This window comes from Erithacus rubecula, assembly GCF_903797595.1.
Source record: "Erithacus rubecula genome assembly, chromosome: 2".
Taxonomy (NCBI): domain Eukaryota; kingdom Metazoa; phylum Chordata; class Aves; order Passeriformes; family Muscicapidae; genus Erithacus; species Erithacus rubecula.
The window spans coordinates 48,451,898-48,470,610 of record NC_136685.1 but is presented as its reverse complement, the minus strand read 5'-3'; the positions used below and the strand labels follow the sequence as shown (position 1 = coordinate 48,470,610).

The following is an 18,713-nucleotide window of genomic DNA, read 5'->3' as shown; positions in this document are numbered from 1 at the left end:
TATTAAAGGGAAACCTTAGGCAAGAAGTTTGAGATAAGAATAGAAGTGTGTAAGTATATAGAAAGTTCCTAATTTGTGTATAAAAGAGTTTTCAAGCCATCAATTCAGCTTTCATCTTCAAAGCAGATTTACAATTTATTTAGAATCAAGAATCTCCCAGTTGGCCAGTATCAGTTGATAAAAGAACACTGAAGGCTGTCTCAGGCACTCTTTTGTACAGGCTGAAAATCTGGATGCACAGGAACTAATGCAGAAATTCTCAGTGGTCTTTCTGTTTTAGAAAGTTTTAAACTTGCCATCAGAGCACAAATCCTACAGAAGGGAAATTCTGAGCAGTGATTAAAGCAATATATTTTTAACATACTAGACACAGAGTATTTTCTTAATTTAATGAGCAGCTTTATTTATCTGATACAAGTGTACCCATAGATCTGATTTTAAAGGATACTGCATATAAGAAATAAGTTTTCTTGAAATGTGACACTAGAAGTCTTCACCACCTCCCTTTTAAGGCCAAGCTCTTTGAATCTCTAACTTATAATAAACAAATCTTTCAGATTAATTATTTTATATATCAACATGATTTGTCTAGTATTTCAATACAGTAAATGCATTAATGGGTTTTGAGTTTTTACAGCCTGCCAAGAAAAGAGATGCATAATATATGTATTTTCAAAGTCTTCGCCTGAGGCATTATTCAGGCATTTACATACTGCTGTTCTCTCTATTCAGAAAATAAGTTTTCTGTGAATGTTAGTGACACTGTTTTTTAGCTGGATTAAAGTGTGAGAGAGTAAATATTTCTACCTTTGATAATGAGGTTCCTGTCCCTAAACAGTATCAATACCCAAAATAAATTCGAAGATACTCAATTAGTGTTGGCTTGAGTAAAAACCAGAAACAATATTACAAGAATATTCATAGACTGTAGGCATTTGGAGGGGATAAGAGTTGGTTTACAGGCAGCTTTTCAGAAATTCCCTTTATTTAATAGAGTGCTTTTGTAACACACTGTTCCTGGAATCTCTTTTTTTGTGGATAGATGATAATATGGCAGGAGCATTTGAATACTTTAGAGAAGAAAACTAGACCTTTTCTTTCTTTGGCTATGTTATTTTTTCTCCAATGGCTTATTTTGACCATAAGTCAATGAAACTCCTAAATATTGTGAAGTCAAAAGATCTTTTGTATGTATATGCAGAATCATAAGAACCTTTGTTAGCTCCACCCTTGTTCACTGAGGTGCCTCCTGCTAATGAGAATCAAGCAACAAGGAGAGCACTCTGTTAAAGAGTTTGGCCTGCAAAGAAATACCTGGAAGATTCAGGGGGCAAACCCTTTTTCTTTAGATATGGAAATTATGACTGTTTAATTTTAAAGACACGATATGCTTGCCTATCATTAGAGGTATCTGAAGATAACCCATTTTGTAGAAGTGTAATTTGATTTGCAATGAAAAATAGATTTATTTTTAGCTTCTGTAAGGCAAGGCTGAAAACACAGTATTTATTACAATGCTCTGTGTGAATAAATGCATTTCTGTTTCTGTGGAATTATAGAAAATTGTAAATATTAGTCTAAGTCATATGCTCATGTGTATCAGCCTCAGGATTGTAAAGCACCTGTCTGCTGCAAATAGAAAAATAATATTGGCTTGTTATTCTCAGGTTTGTGTAATAAAGATTTTGACATTGTTAAGTCATATTTTCTTTGTCATATAAAATATCATGGTAAATATGTTTTTTGCTTATGTTTTCTTGCTTACCAAATGAGTGCACAAAATGATAAAAATGCATTGTATCTATTTCTGTTGCCCTAAAAAACTAGCAGAGAAAGATTTAGGAGAGAAAATTTAAATGCCTTATACTATACTGACATCAAAATCAATCAGCATCTTGAAATTTGCCTTAAAGCAGTACATATCTGTCAAAATTTCTTCCAGAGCACTCCAGGGAAATCCAGGTGAATGAATTAAATGAAAAAGAAATGTGATAGGCAAAGATAACTTTGTGAATTTAGGAAATACAAATAATAAACACCCCTGCATTCTTCGCCATTACCTTTTTCAACTGCATTGTAACCCGCCCCCCCCCTTATATAACTGCATTTTAATAGTGAGGTAGTCTCAGTATATGTAATAGGTCATTCCTTAACTGTACTTGCATTGAGTGTATTGTTAATTAAGAGAATGTGTGACTTCAGTGATTGCAACATAATGCTGTTTATATTTACTTTCTTTTTTCCTTTCTCTTTATTAAAAAGCATTATGAGAAGAATCCAAAGATAAAAAGGGGACAGGGTCTGAATTAGCAGTAACTACTAGTGATGGGGATTTGCAACAGGATTATGTGAGACTGCTTCCACATTATCTATGATCATATAGTTATACAGTTAATTCAATTTTTTGCTAATTTGTCTGTTAATAGCAGTTTGTTAGGTTTATTCATTTAAAACAATTATTAATAAAATAGGAGCAGTAGATTCTGTGATCAGATGTCACTTGTTCGTTGACTTTTTTTTGTTTACTTAACTGAGGGCAATTAAAACTCTTCACTTCTGGGTCCTCTAGGCTGGCAAGTGATGCTCATGAAAAGCGTTTTTGTTTAGCTAGTGAAACTTTTTATCATTAGCAACCACATTACGTGTCATTTGTAGGTACATTGGGTAGCTGAAGTGGTATAGGTGCTCTTTCAAAAACCTTTTCGTGTGAAACACATGGTAAAGAATACATTAGTCCCTGAGTTTCCTTCCTAGGAGAAACATGACTGCCCTAAGGTAGTAGCTTCCAGCACCCCGGGCACCAAAGGTGTAACTTTTGTATCCAGAAACTCATATTTTTTTTCAAAACCATGCACTGCCCTCAGTGGAACAATTAGTAGTCTCAATCCTTTAGCTAGACCAAGTGCAGAGGCATTCTCTATCTGCTCATTGCTAATGCCTTTTGTTCAGTTTGCAAAGGCAGTGTGCAAGGCGGAAGCTTCCAAATGCCCTTTGTATTCCAGCACTGACTGAGTGGCTTTTGACTTCTTTAGGGCTTTTTTTTGTTAGCCATTGCCTTTGTCTACTGATCTGGCACTTGATAATAATGCCATTCACCAGATCCACATTCTTATTGAAGTTTAGGCTCTTGCTCAAAGCATAATAAAGAATAAATCAAATTATTAATATAAACTCTGGTCTTAAATGTTTTGAGGCTGTCATCCATGATGATGACACTGGAATTGTTTAATGCAATTTTGGCTTTAGATTTCTCTTGTGTTTACATACTCATTTAGTGAAAAGAAGGTCCTGCTACTGCAAAGAGGTTCCAGTCCTTGTTTTATCACTCTTTAGTTTTTTATGTTTATTCCTGAGAGATAAAAAAAAAAAAAAAAGCACCTTATCTTGTCCCACAGCTGAGCTCTCTGCAAATATCATGGTATAGAAGATGCTGTCATCTGTAGAAGTCAGTAACTACAAGCCAAAATAAAACCTTTACTAAAGACCAGTTTACTCCTCCATTTCAGCATCATGTACACTGTCTATAGCAGAGATGCAAGCATTTTGTGTTTGGTTGGCCATTTTATGCTGCATTCACACATCTATTGCTGAGATTGTAGTATAGTTTACTTTGGATGAGCTGCTTTTTTCTGTATGATGGAAATTTTGTGCTGTTTATAGCATAAAATTTTATCTTGTTTCACTTGAGTGCATACAGAATGGGGTTAAATTTTTTAATAGCACCCCACAGGGGTGCTGTGTTTTGAATTTGGGACTAAAAGAGTATTGATAACACAGCATGTTTCCACTGACACTGTGCAAGCAACTGCTCAGCAACAGGACTTTCTTTTTTATCAACATTAGCCAGCAAGTAGGCTCGGAATGGGGAAGAGGTTGGGAATGAAAACAGTTGGGACAGCTGACCTGAACTGACCAGAGGAATGTTTTATACCATATAACATCCTTCTCAGTAGTAAAAACTGAGGGGCTTGGAGGTTGGTCTTGTAGGTCTCATTGGTCAGAGACTGGCCAGGCAGAGGTGGTGAGGGAGTGAGAAGTGGGGGGTTCTTAGTCGCTGACTGGTGTCAACCCACCACAGACTCTTACAGCTGCTGTGTTCAAGAATAGTATCTTGTCTCTTTCACCACCCACTGAGAATTAGCAGATATGTCTAAAGTGAGGACAGAATATCAAAGTGGCTTTGGAAAGAATGTGTATTATGAAAGTAAGGAAGACTAGTGTATGGTGATGCAGTGGGAACTGCAGAAAAATGGAATTGGGTTTACTGTAATAAAGGTCCTGTTTGAGAGAAACGTGGTTTGACATTGGAAAAAAAGAATGAAGGACACACTGTTTTGTTTCCTTGAAAGGAATTAATAGAAAAAGTATTGAGATGTTAATAAGCTATCTTCATAGTATGTATTTTACTAACTCAGAGTAAATCAAGGGCAGTTTAATTATATTATTTTCAGGCAAAAAAATTTAGAGAGATGGCATAAAAATTAGCAAGGTTTATTTACTAGCTGATTTATATCTCACAAAGGACATTTTGTTCTGTCATAATTAAAGAAGTCATTATGATTCCACATACCAAAACCAAGGAGATAGCCTGTGGAACAAAATACTAGTTAGAATACCTTCTTTTACATTAAGGATTTCTACAGTGAAATATTAGTTGTGAAATTGTAGTTGAAGGGATAGAATCCAGGGAGCACCTTTTAAGAAAGATGGATAGGGCAGGAAATGCAGAATTGAGAACAAAATTACTTATTCCTAGCATATTTTCAAAACTATTGTTATATTTTGTTATATTGTTATATTGTTTTATATTTATAACATTGTTATTGTTTTATATTTATAACAATATTGTTATATTATTTTCACAACTATTGTTGTATTTTGATATTTCTGAATTTCTTTAAAATCACTCTTCTATAAAAGACTGCATTCAGATAATCTTTTCCTTCATATGCATTTCAGTTTGTTCCTGGATGTATGGTTTATCTTACTTAGTAATGATCATAGGAGATGGAATATTGTATAGTACAACTGCTCTGCTCAAAGTGGGTTCAACTAAAGAACATTACTCGGTCTGTGTACCTGAGTATTGCTCTGTAGTTTAGCATATTGTCAAGGCTGACAATCCTACAGCATCTCTGGGCAATTTGTTCCACTGTTTTACCACCATCACAGTATATTAAAATGGAATTTCTTGTTTCAATTCATGTCCATTGTATCTAGTCCTTTCACTGGGTATCAGTGAGAAGAGTCTAACTCAATTTTCAAACCTTCCTGTTCGATATTTATACACACTGACAGGATCTCCCCTGAGGTTCCTCTTTTCCAGGCTGAGCAGTCACAGCTCTCTCAGCTTTTCCCTATGTCAGATGGCACAATCCTTAATCATCTTCTTGGCCTTTGCTGCACCTTCTCCAGTGCACCTATATCATGCTGTTACTGGGGAGCACAGAACTAGACCCAGCATTCCAGAACCAACAGAGGGGCAGGGTCACCTCCCCAAAAAGGAACTTGTGGCAGCACTCTTCATTACACAGCCCAGGTTTGCCCTCAAGGACATGTTTCTGGCTCATGTTCAACCTACTGACCCCAGGTCCTTGTCTGCAAAGCTGCTTTCTGGCTGATTGGTCCCCAGCCTGTACTGTTGTGTTGGGTATACTTCCCAGGTACTTCATTGAAGTATATGTTCCAATTTTCAGCAGTATTCAGGTTGGGAATTCTGTCTTCTGCTTTCCAAAGAAAATTTTTAAGCATATCTCAAAAATATATGCTTTAATCTTCTTGTGTTATATCTGTAAAGGTTTTATGCATTTTCATAAGTATATACTTTTTATAGATGAGATATTGAGATGGGAGTCTGATCCAATTCTTATGTTCCAAAAACAAGCAAAAAAGAAAAAACTCCATAGCTGTATTCAAGCAGGTTACAAATATACTCATTAAAAATGAGTTTGTTTGGGTTTTTTAATTGTAAACTTTAGTCTATACATTTATGACTTTGGAAGGTAATGAATGGAATATTACATTTAACAAAATACATTTTTAACTGTATTTTTCTATATAGGTGAAAATTTCATTTGAATGTCCAAGCAGCAGCTGCTGTTACTGGATCTTGTATATTTTGTCACTTGTTCTAGCACTATTCCTTCTACCTAATTTTATTTGCTCATGATTGGTTCATCTTGGTTTTCTTTTTTGCTCTGCCTTGCCTACCAGAGGAGATATTATAAACTATTCTCAGCTCTAGTCTATTCTCAGGTGGTTTTTAACTGCTGGAAACACGTCTTTGCCATTTGTTGTACTCAACAGAAAAAAATAGCCATCTTCATAATGGTTTCAGTGCTCTTTTCTGTTTTTTTTTCTTCTAAATAATCATAAAAATTATAGATATCAAATCTTATGTGAATACAAAATATAATGCTGATCAGCCTTAATTTATGTTGCATTTTATGACTGTTATAACAGGAAATAAAACCAGTAACAAGAATGTTTAGTTACATTGTTTTCCTTGAACTGGAAACCCTCAATGAAGTTATTCTGTTGTGGTTTTATAGTGAATAAATTAGTTAAAAGAAAAAGTAATATGATTTGGATTACTTTATTTCAGATTTATATGAAAATATATTGGAGTACTTACCCTGTTAATTTGCCCCAAAGTTATGGAAGAAAATGGTATATAATGTACTCTCTTGTGCACTTGTTATTAATTTCATTAATTAATTTCATTAATTTATCAATTTTACAATTTGTTTTTCTATGAAGAAACCCCAGCCCAGCAGATGTATTGGTTTTGTTATGTGTTGGATCTTTTATTGCTTTTTGAACTGTGTTAAATTTGATGATACATAAGCACTTAAAAGCCTCTTTTCTAAAGGAAAGATTTTTTTTTACTTCTCTGCCTTCCTCCCATTCAGGCAACCTAATTCTGAGTTGCTTTACCAGCCTATTATTGTATAATTTGTGTGCATTTCACATGGAATATCTTACTTAGCCTGTTTAATTTTTGTTACAATGTGATGTAAACTCAAAAGCAGACTAAGGTGACCAGTGGGTATTTCCCTGGTTATTCAGTGCACACAAAAAACTGTTGGGAAGCATTCTCTACTTGCTTAAGGTTGTGCCACTTGAGTGGTTAAAAAGGATGTAAAAGAGTGTTCCTGACTTAGTTGTGTCTGGGTTATTTTCAGACACTTCAAGTGAGTTTTTGTTGTTGTTTTTTCCTCCCCTCCCTTTCCATTGCAAGACCTCATAAACATGTTCACCCTTGTCTTTCTGTGCGTTACTGGAGTCCTGACTGATGTGCTACCATTTCAATGTGTCCTCCTGCAGGCTGTTAAATGTGCTGTGCTGTGAGCTCAATACCCTTTTACTCTTGGAGACTCAGTATAAAGTGTCACAGGTTTTACTAACTGCTCAGGAGGAAAATGCCACAGAAACTTCAGAAGGGTCAGGGTAAGATGTGATTGATGTAAATGTTATTTTAACTATCACACTCTTCTTCTGAGAGCAAATACGTGTATGCCTTGGTAGCTTTAAACATACAAATGCTTTCACTTAAGCTGACTTCTAATGTCCATGAGTGTCCTTACATGCAGGTTTGTCAGCAGTTTTAAATTATGAAAAGATTAAATGGCCTTCTCTTTCTCTCATGTTCACTCCAAAAGTATAAGAAATAAAAAAGCATTTTTTTTCTACTTTTTAGTTTGTATTACTCTTGTTTCTAAAACAACAAATGTTTAAAACTTGAGAATGTAAGTATGCCTTTTAATTTATTTTTATGGTATATATTTAATATAAAATCAGGGTATTGTTTTAATGTTCATGAATCAAAGGCATCATCAGTACTTTGGGGGTTTTATGGGGGAGTGTTTTTGTTGTTGTTATTATTGTTTGGTTTGTAGCTTTGTCATCTCTCCAACAGTTTATTTGTAGCTTAATTAACTCTCCAGCTTCTGTGATTTTCCACTGATGTCTTCTAAATAAAATTGCATAGCCCATCCTTTTAAAAGGAAAAGAGTGGTTTTGGGACAGAGGCAGTCATTTAGTTACTGACATTTTTTCCTTTCTCACGACATGCTGAGTTTGAAGTATTCTCCTCTCACCGTTTGTTATATGGGACCATTACAGAATGTGAAGATGATGGTTATTTACTATTTAAAGATGAAACCTGCTGTTTCCCTACTAAGGCAAAACTTTTATTAAAATTTGGTGAATAAAAACGGAATTTTACTGCTTTCAAAAATTTTGTACCTTGGGCTGCACAGTGACTTCATACAGCAAATTGTCTGTTTCAAATAATGAATCACTCTGCTTATTTGTGGCAGCAGAAGTATACTGTTAGACCAAATAAGGAGCAAATTTTGATGGTCCGTTAACTGTCACTGCCCTAATTATATAATTTTTTATATGACATAAAAAAATTTGTGAGATTTTCTACTCTTTTGGGTCCAGTAATTGCTCAAATTTTTCTAATCAGTAGTAGGTAGGGAAGCACAAATTTAGAACAATGCTTGGAGACATCTCAAAATGCTTCATGTTTCTGTTTATTTGCACCTATATGTATTCCAGGCTGTGTTTTAACTCTGGTATGTTTCTCAAAATAGTCTTACTTCTTTAAGTTTTCTGAATTAAACAGTCAGTAAATCAAAGCTTCTAATTTTTGTAGGTATATTGTGTTTTGTTGGTTTTTTTTCCACAGAGTTTTTATAATTGATGGTCTGTCAGTGGAGAGAAACCATGTTCTTGTAAGGATAAATCTGATTGGAGGACCACAGGAAAGGATTTTGCCTTTGAGAGAATTAGATAAGGTTAGAACCTACAGTTTACCAGTTTCTCTTTCTGTAATTTCTGCCTTCATTAACTGAACACTTTTGCTGATAATTTGGCATGTGAAAAATTACTTAACACCAGACCACCTTTAGTTTTATGAAGGTTACGTTCAAGTGTTCATTTTAAGGAATTGATACACAGAGCAAATACATTGCTTCCACTATTTAGGGATTGTCATGTATCTAGGACATATTATGTTCACATGACATGTTTTTTTAATGTTACTTTTAAGTGAATACAATTTGTTTGGTTGGTTTTTTTAAATTTTTATATTCCTGTGTTTTCTTTACTAGCTTTCCATTTATCTTCGTATTATTGATTTTTTTTTTTATTTTTCCATTCTTGGGTTTTCTAGATATTCAATATCTAATACCTGGAGCTTTCATCAATGTTCTAATAATGGAGTGTTTGTTAAGGGACTTCTTTAAGTGTTTTACTTCTCACTGGCTGTCAGTCTCATAAATATGAAAGGCAGATTACTGTCAGCACAACAAAGACACCTAAATCAATGTATGAAGTTGGAAATACAGCTTAGTAGGTTGTTGGGGGTTTTTTAAAATAATTTTTATAAAATTTGCAATTTCTGTTTTGGTTGAAAAAGGAACTGTAAGATCAAAACTGGCGGTGGTATATACACCATAAAAACTATATTCTCAAATGCTTTTTAGATTTTTCTATCTTTTTTTAATTATAACACATCTCATTGGAAATCATAGTATCAAGAATAATTTTGGTTCATAGGCAGTATTTCTGGGAACTGTACCTTTGTGTGTTAATTGAGAAAAGCTATTAATTTTTCTGCTAAATTAATTTATTTCTGGTCCTATTTCCAGGACAGTGGTCTATATCCTTGGCCAATGTTTTCATCGTTGCCTGTGCCAAAGTGCTATGTTGCAGAAATTCCTAGGAAAACTGAATTCAGACAAGGTAAATAGAAATCATGCAAGCAGTGTAGATTTCATGCAAGCATCTCAGTCAATTAAAAAAATTTCTTTTTCCTCCCTGCACCCTGCTCTCCACCCTCACATCCCAGAGATTATAATCTCGTTAAGTACTTAAGGTTATTTCAGTGCTGGCTGCAATTGTAGCTAAATAAGTTGGTTTGGTTTTGCTTGTCTGGTTTTGTGCAGCTGTCAATCTGCAAAGCTCTGTTTGGTAATCTAATTCTTATGCACACTTCAAGATTAACCTCCTGGCTGGTCTCTGGTGGGTGACTCATAAGGTACATTTATATCATCTCTCTAGTAACTGAAGCAAGACAGTTTGCTTAAACTGCAGAGTTTTTTGTACACTATTTTCGTGATTCACATCCCTGTGTTTACAGAGCTTGGTGGTGTGTGAAATAGACAGTGTTTAGGATAGTTGGTTTCCACATTGAACATCAATTTGGAATGTGAGCAGACTGAAGAATTCTTTGAAGAACTACCTAGGCACAGTAGTTTAATTCACACAGAGAAATTGTTTTAAGGTTTTAGTTTGCATAGACAATGCAAAATAATGTGGTGAATGGTTTGGCAAATAAATAAGTCATTGTATTTGTTCATGTTTCCTATATCCCTGAGATTAATTTAACAGAAACTGTGAATTTCCTTAGCAGAGGCAGATGTACAGAAGTGATAGAAATTCTACACTAACTGTGGACTGTAAAATAGTCTGTTTGTATATATCTGGGGAAAAAATTAAAAAGATTATTTCCCGCTCTGACCAGAAGAAAGGACATATAGTTATAAAAGAAGGGATTTTTCTGTGTCTTAGCTTTGTAATACTGTTCCAGGCTTCCCAAGGCAAGTTTCACAAGACAAAAATCCAATAATGGTAAAGTGGGTGTCTTCAAGGAGGCACTAGTATCACTCTTGGGTTGGAAAACCATATTGTATCATTCTTATTATTCTCAGAATGTGTTCAAAGGATCCCTATGTTCTCTTGGTCAGAATCATTCTGTTGCTCATCATTACCCAGTGGGATAATGAAATAGATATTACAGTTGTCACATTTGTGGATGAGAGTCAGCAAAGAAAACTTGGGTGAAACTTTGGGTAACAGTAAATTTGCTGAAATGAAGTTTCAAAGATTTGCAAATGAATTTGATGAAGAATTGAAATCAAAGAACTATTTTAATTTAGAATGGCATTTTTGATGTTAAAGGTAACTGAAGTAAAAGATTATATAACTACAAAATGAATGGAACGTTTGGTAGTGGAAATAAAATATTTTGTGTTTGTTGTTTGAAAATAAAAGAGAAGTAAACCATTGAAAGTGTTCTATTTCAGTACTCGGTTAAAAAAAACAACAAACCACCAAAATGTGAACATATCATTTGCCAGACTGAAGCTTTCAGGATGTGTAAGTTATTTTGAAAGAAAATACTAGGATAAATAGATCAAAAATTAAAATAATTAAATTCATAAACTGCTATTGTAGTGCTTCCAAAAACAGAAAATCAAGAGTGTGAATAGAAAATAGAGAATATCTGAACTGTATTTTTAAGCAGTATGATATGGCAGTGATAGAAGTTTTCTTTCACAAGAAAGATGATAAGATAGATCCATGAGTTACATTTATACATGATTTTACAACTTCTTTGTTTTGAAATTCAGAATTCATGTTGTGTGTTACTCAGATCGCTTGGAGTTCAGAAAAATACTTCTTGAATTTTCATTCTGCATTAGTGCAAGGAGATGGACAGGGCTCACACAGATGTTTGACTAGCAAGAGTTCTGCAGCCGTGGTGTGAGTGGGAATGCGTGGCTGCTTCGTTGTATCTGTTGACAAGGATGGGAGACCAGCACAGTGTCTCTGGTTCCCTGAACCTGTGTTCAGATTTCATGCTGTGGTGTTTCATATTGTGACCTCTGAGGTATCATTCTTGTCCTCTTATTTTGAGTGTTTCTATGGCATGAATAATTAAGATTAGTAGATTCTTAGTACTGTTTAAGAATATATAATTTCTTTGGCTGAAAAAGCTGTAACTGTAGGTTTTATTCTGTCTGTCCTAACGTCTTATTTGTCCTCTTCGTTGCTTAAGACATGGACACCTCAAGAGAAGCTTACCTTTTCTTTGTACTTTGAAAATGTATCCTACATCCATCACATAATTGTGATGGCAGGTGTAAAACATAATCTGAGTTGATTTTTTAATATTTATATAATATATATTTGAGTTGGCTGGTGAGAGTTTAAAAATGTATTTACAGATGTGCTTTTGAATATGATACTGCTAATACTTCTGTTTCTAACCCTCCCTTCAGATGGAGTTGAATGACAGATGCCATAACAGAACATTTTTGAACTAGAGTGGCCAAAGTGAGATCAGGGAAAAGGAAACGTCGTTTCCAGATCCCTGGACTTCATTTATCCTTTATCCGTGTATTTCATATAATGTAAACCATGGATAAAACTGAAAGCAGGTTATGAAGGGTGGTTACTTAAGAGGACTTGTTCACACTGATTTTTCTGGCATGAAAACCCATGAAGTGGGTAGGGTTTTCTATTCTATAAATTCTTTTGAAGGACAGGGCTGGGCCTGCAACAGCGACACCTTATGGTTCAGTTTGGGGTGCAAAGGGAGGAGCACTCTTGAGCTGTAATAAAAATCAGAGCAGTGGTAACTCTGACAGTGTGTATGTGTGTCCCAGCACCAAGGCCTGAAGGCTGTATGTAACACAACTCTTTTTAACACTCTTGCTTTTATTCCTTGCTATTATAGTGATCACAGACACTGGCAAGTGGATATTTTGACTCACTGAATAAAAAAGGACTCTATTGTAATTTATGTTGGCAAATTTAGTAACTGCAGTGGAGTAGTGGAGTATATCTTCTGTTTCATGAGTACACTTTAAGTAGACTTGCCCAAAAAATACATTTGTATTTGAGGAAAATTTGTAGTGCATCAGTGTTTGCAAATACCTGTCCTGGTTTTGCAGGTGTTAGGTATTTGTCTGTGTGGGTATGAGTCTGCAGGAAAGGATTTATGGAAAAATTAATTTGGTTGATTGTATATTAATATGCTGTAATCATTTCAGGCAGCAGTTAGAGTTTGAAAACTATTGGATAGAAGTATATTAATGATTCACTTCTGTCAAAGATAATTTATAGTGCAGCTTCAAATTATTTATGTGGATCATTATTTACATGTGAAAATTAATTATGCCATTTCTACCTGTTTACACCGAAGCAAGATAACCTGTTTTTTTTTTTTTTTAAATTGTTCAGTTATTATTTCATTAAGGTAATTTGAAGAAGAACTATTAAGTGGTTTTCAAAGAGTTATATAGTCCTTTTATATTCAGGATACAACCGTGGAAAAATTTTTTCTTTTTTTATTTGTAGTACTAACTGTAGTAAAGATTATTAAAAGATAAACTCTTTAGAAGGTTATTAAACTGTAATATTCACTCCTCTATTTGCACAGAATGTATTTTCCTTTTCTAGTCCTAGCTCTGCAGTAATGATAGTTGGTAGTGACTGTGGCTGAAGAATATTGTCCGTAAATATCCTGCAATGATACATTCACTACTTAGCATTTCCCTAAACTTGGGTACCCCACCATTCATTTATCTTATTTTCTTCTGAACTCAGACAATCCACAATTGGCACCAAAAATCTCTGGTTATTTCTTGTCAAAATTATTTTGATAATTTATTTCAACCACTGTTCTCTCGGTTCTTTGCTTTATAATTCTAAATTGAATGGGAACTTGCTGTCATGTTTCAGGTTTGGTTTCATTGAGGATTTCTTGTTTGTTTTGTTTGGTTTTGCTTTCTAATTTTTTTTTTTTTTAATACCTGGGTATTTTAATACCTGGTATTATTTTTATTACCTGGTATTATTTTATTCTTTTTCTAAACTTTCTCTGTCAAAAAATCAGCCATATTATCTTTTGTGTTATCCCTTATAAGGTGACAAATGCCTTTGTCACCTACATTTCTTTGATTTGTCCTCCTTTTTATATTTGTCTTGGTATTCGTGTATGAGTCTGTTGCCTTTTGCTTTTAAGTCCATTCAAGTAAAAAAGGATGAAAGGGTAGTAATGGCTATGAGAAATGCACATGAGGTTTCCTAAATTATGTATCTCTATATGGATTTGGTTCTATGTACTAGTCAAATAAATTGTAATCAGGTTGTTCATCTCTCAATTTAGATTTTGAATAAGATATGCATGGATTTGCTGATCTCAGTTATTAATCACAGAAAAACACTTCTGCCACAAAGCACAGTCAGATGAGAAAAGGCTTCTTTTATTTCCTATGTTTTATAAAACATTGATGAATTTTTTCTGGGTCTTACTTGCTTTAGAAGAGCTAAACATGGTAGCTGGAGAATTATATGAAGAATTATAAAGCAGCATCTTTTAGAAAAGGGAGATCAATTTAAAATTACTGTTTTGGTATAGTGATTCAGATTTCATACATGCATGTAAGTGTAGCTTATAGTCAAATTTCATAGCTTCATAAACTAGTAAATGGGTTTTTTTTGTTGTTTTTTTCATGAGATTACACAGAACAATCAATGATAGCACAAAGTAAGCACAATTAAGGGATAGGATGGCAAAATATAAACACATATGAAGAAGAAGAGAGCAGGAGTGCAGCAGATTGGTTAAACTGACATTAGCTTCTTTTCAATCGTGACCATATTTAAAAGCTTGCTAGCATGAGTAGAGGAAGGTCTTAGTCATTTTCTTCATCATATTTTCTCTTTGTTCTAGTTTTTTATCCTTCCCCTGCTCCCTCACCTTCTATCCTTCATGTCATTCAGCAGGTCTAATATTTTTCCAGGAAAATGATACAAGTCAAGTAATTAATTTAATATAAATAGTGACCACATTAAGTGACAAATCAGAAAAGAGAAGACATAAAAACAGGACTTCTGTTTCTTGGTGTTGGTGTGTTTAGAATACCTCTAGTGGTAGTGGTGTTGTGACATCTTGCCCTCAGTAACACACAATATGTATAGCCCAGAACTGTGGTGTTGCTTAAGTTTCAGCTACTGTTTCAGCTACTGTTGTGAAAATAACCTGGCATTTTTTGATATCATGAGTTTTTGTAAGCAACTCTCATTCCAAAAAAACCCCCAAGGTTCTGTCTTTTTATTTTTTTTTTTTTTGTACTGTGATGACCTGCTGGCAGAAGTGGTAGTCCACATTTAATGGCAAGTTAAGGGAAGCAAGTGGTTTACCTGGAAGAAAATAAGCTGCAGTAAGTTTCCACAATATAATACCAGTTACAGTTTGTACTGGATATATTAAATACATGACTGCACCACAGTATTTATTTGCAGGTCTAGAATTTTCTAACACTGAGGACTTATTTATTTGAGAAGATACTGAGGACTTATTTGAGGATAACAAAGAAATCTCAGGTTAATTTGAGATCATTATTAATGATAATAATTAGGTTGCTATAATAAGATTGTTTTGAATTTTTTTATATTGTATAATAAATTCCAACGAAATCATTAAGGTATTTTAGATGAACTTAAAATAAATCACATGCAAAATCATAGTTCTGTTGAAAATATTGATAATCTTAAAAGAATACGATCATTTGAATAGTGCTTTGAAATAGAAATGCTATAATGAATTAAAATTAACAGCAAATATGCTAAAAATCCGTAGACTGGCTCAAACAATTGATGACACTTGTCCTGGTTCATTATAAATTTAGGGAGAAAACCTCCGAAGGGTTCCCTCTAGAAAACAGATTCAAGCAGCCCCTCCCCCCACCAGATCCAGAGAAAAAATCTACTTCAAGAAAAGTGGGAAAAACGGTTTATTTAACAAGCAACATACTCACAAACATGAAAAAAGAATTATATTAAACAATGGAACCTCTCACTGCTCTGAAGATATGGCAAATTCAGAAAGTCCTTTCTGTTGGGTGTAGCTCAGCTAGCTCAGTCTCTCTCAGTCCCTCCTGCTGGGAAATGCTACATCCTAGCCCTGGTGGGACACAGGTGTGAGCTCCTGCTGTCCTTCTGGGTTTTCAGTCCAGAGCAGGGCTGATCAGTTCAATGAAAAAGAAAGAACAAACCCTCAGTCTGGGGAACTTCTCTGACTCTGGTAGCTAAAAGAATCAACTATAAGCCAAGGAGAACTCTCTGCCACTGTCCATGCAGCACAGTTCAGGAGAAGGATGCAGTGGAGCAAGTGCAGTCTCTAATAACACACTGCACGCTTCTTCTTCCCCCTTCACTCTCAGAATCAGTCTTAAAGCTGCAGAACTTACTATCCAGCTTAAACAGAACAGATGATTGGGGGTACAAACATCATGAAGTCACCTAGGACAATGCTTTAAAGAGAGGCCACCTTTCATGGCAGCATTCATTTCTATCATGTCCAAAATGTAGAAACAGAATAAAGGAGATCTTGTGCAGTATGAAGAACGTTTATCAGCCTAGTGAATACTTGGTGTAGGTTGCAATCCTTTCATATGATAGGAACTGTGTGGTCCAATAGCAGATTGTACACAGCTGTAGCGAATGCATATGCATTTGCCTTGTCTCAGGTACCATCTTTATTTTTCCACTCAAGATGGCCAGAAACTGTTTCAGAGCAGCATCAAGTGTTTTGAAACCCAAGTTACCTAGTAGTTGCCAAGTGCTCTCACAGCCAGGAGGGCCAACCTTTTCCAGGAGGGCATCGGTCACAACACTGTCAGCCAGGCAAGGAGGGGATTGTTCTGCTCTGCTCTGCACTGGGGCAGCCTCATCTCGGGTGCTGGAGGCAGTTTTTGGAGCCACAATATAAAAAAGACATTAAGAGATTAGAGGGTGTCCAAAAGAGGGCAGTGAGGATGGTGGAGGTCTGAAGGGGAAGCCTAATGTGGAGGGGTTGGGGTCACTTGGTTTGTTCAGCCTGGAGAAGACTTGTGGGGAGACCTCACTGTGGTCTTCAGCATCTTCATGAGTGAAAGTGGAGGAGCAGGCACTGATCTCTTCACACTTGTGCTCAATGACAGGACTTGAGGAAATGGTATGATTAAGGGGAGGTTTAGATTAGATACCAGGAAAATACTGTTCATCCAGAGCATGGTTGACTTGTACAGGGTTCCCAGGTAAGCAATGCTTACACAGATCTCTAGAACATCTCTAGATTATCAGCTCAGTGTTCAGCACAAATCCAAAACAAAGCCCCATACCAGCCACTGTGAAGAAAATTAATTCTGCCCCAGCCAAAAGAAGCCCAAAACCCCATCAGTTAGTAGAATGAATGCTCCTGTTTTGTATAAAGTAGAATGTCATTAACTTTAGGACTGCCTCTCCAGTTTAAGTGTCTCAGGAAAAGACATAGTTCTGCAGTCTTTTCTTATGAGGTCTGCCAAAAATACACGTGTCAATGGAGTTGGGGCTATGTGATCTTTGAGGTCCCTTTAAACTCAAGGTATTCTGTCAGTGTATGATCATTATAAGATAACATTGATTTTTCACTTCTTCCAGATAAAGATCTTGACAAGCTCTTAAAACTCCTCAAAAGTCCAGACAAGCCAACTAGGTGGGAAGAAATTTGTAGAAAACTGTTCTGCAAAGTCATGAAAACCAGACCAGATAGCATCAGTGGACCAAGTAAGTATGACTTAAGAAATTTAACAAAGAAAGCAGACAAAAGACCACTAGTATGCAACTCTTCTTCATATTTTTTTTTGAGGAGTACGCTATCTATAAAAGAAGTCCATAATTTTGTGTTGACTATGAAAACTATTTTGATGGGATTTTCGCAAGAAAACAAGTTTTATGCTTTTATGTCCTATTTTTCTCTTTACAACTGTTATCCCTCTATGTTTTTGGTGAAATTTAACAGAGAAAGAGGGTTCAGATACAAGTCTTTATTCCAGGTCTCTAAAGGGTCTATTATTGAGGTACTGAGAAAATGAAAAGGAAAGCCTGAAAGAAAACAGATATTTTTCAGAGATTAGTGCATGAGTTAGCATGGGTTGGGAAATTATATTAATGGGCAATTTCAGTAAAAAAAAGTCAGAATTTAGCCATTCTAAATATCAATGAACTTGTTCATTCAGGTTTTTCTTAATTTTCATATGCTTTTCTAATGAACAGTGTGATCATGCAGGAGCACTGCTATAGCTCAGTTAAAAAGCCAAAGCAGCCAAAGAGAAACACAGATCATCCATATGACATAAATCTTATTATGGTCAGATGGTCAGTATGTAGTCTAACTTGTTGTTTACAGATGCCCAAGGCTTCTCTTTATATTATTTAGATAAGCAGTTAATACAACTGGCTGTTGCAAAGCTCTTCAGATGTTCTCTATCTGCTTGGAGACATTTCAGAAGCAGCAAAATATCTGCAGCTCTGTGGTTTGAGACATTACATTCACTGAATCCATTTTACAAGAGACAGCTGTGCTGCTGTGTATCTTTTGCAGCATGTGAAACTCTCACAAATTTCAGAGGAGTGAGAAACTTTAGTCCAGATGTCCAGAAATCAAAACTTTCTCTGTAGTTGCAGATGGAGCAATCTCTCTGGTTTACAGAACAAAGTGCAGTTGTGCTTTCTGTACTGGACCCAGGAGTTAAACAAGAATATAATGAGCAAAGACAACATTAGATTCAAGGACTGTATGCTGTAATGTGTATTGATTTGTTAAATATATTCTGTGATCTGGTGTCAGGATTACCAGATGCTGAATCTATAGAACCTACTTGAACTCCATCAAAAAATTCTAGAGCAAACTGTATACTATCAATATCTCTAATTCACCTTTCCCTTGTTGCTTACTCTGCCATTGGCTTGGTCAATACTTTTGTGCTAAATGCTCTGGTGGTGCATTGCTTTTGGGTTGCCCTTAGACTGGTGTTTTCTCTGCTAAAGCATCACCTCTGACTGTAGCTTTTAAGTAATTTCTGTGCTCAAACATCAAGATCCAGTATTAA

The 18,713-nt window shown here is 35.2% G+C and overlaps 1 protein-coding gene across 3 annotated transcripts in view; it reads left to right on the top strand.

Annotated features, from left to right (window-relative positions):
• Nucleotides 1-18,713, top strand: part of TBC1D32 (TBC1 domain family member 32) — a 72,239-nt gene that overhangs the window by 31,923 nt on the left and 21,603 nt on the right. For all 3 annotated transcript variants that reach the window (XM_079299332.1, XM_079299333.1, XM_079299334.1), the window contains 4 exons: nt 7,327-7,449; nt 8,696-8,804; nt 9,660-9,753; nt 17,263-17,388. In XM_079299332.1, coding sequence (XP_079155458.1) covers nt 7,327-7,449; nt 8,696-8,804; nt 9,660-9,753; nt 17,263-17,388 — 452 coding nt within the window. The remainder of the gene's footprint in view (nt 1-7,326; nt 7,450-8,695; nt 8,805-9,659; nt 9,754-17,262; nt 17,389-18,713) is intronic.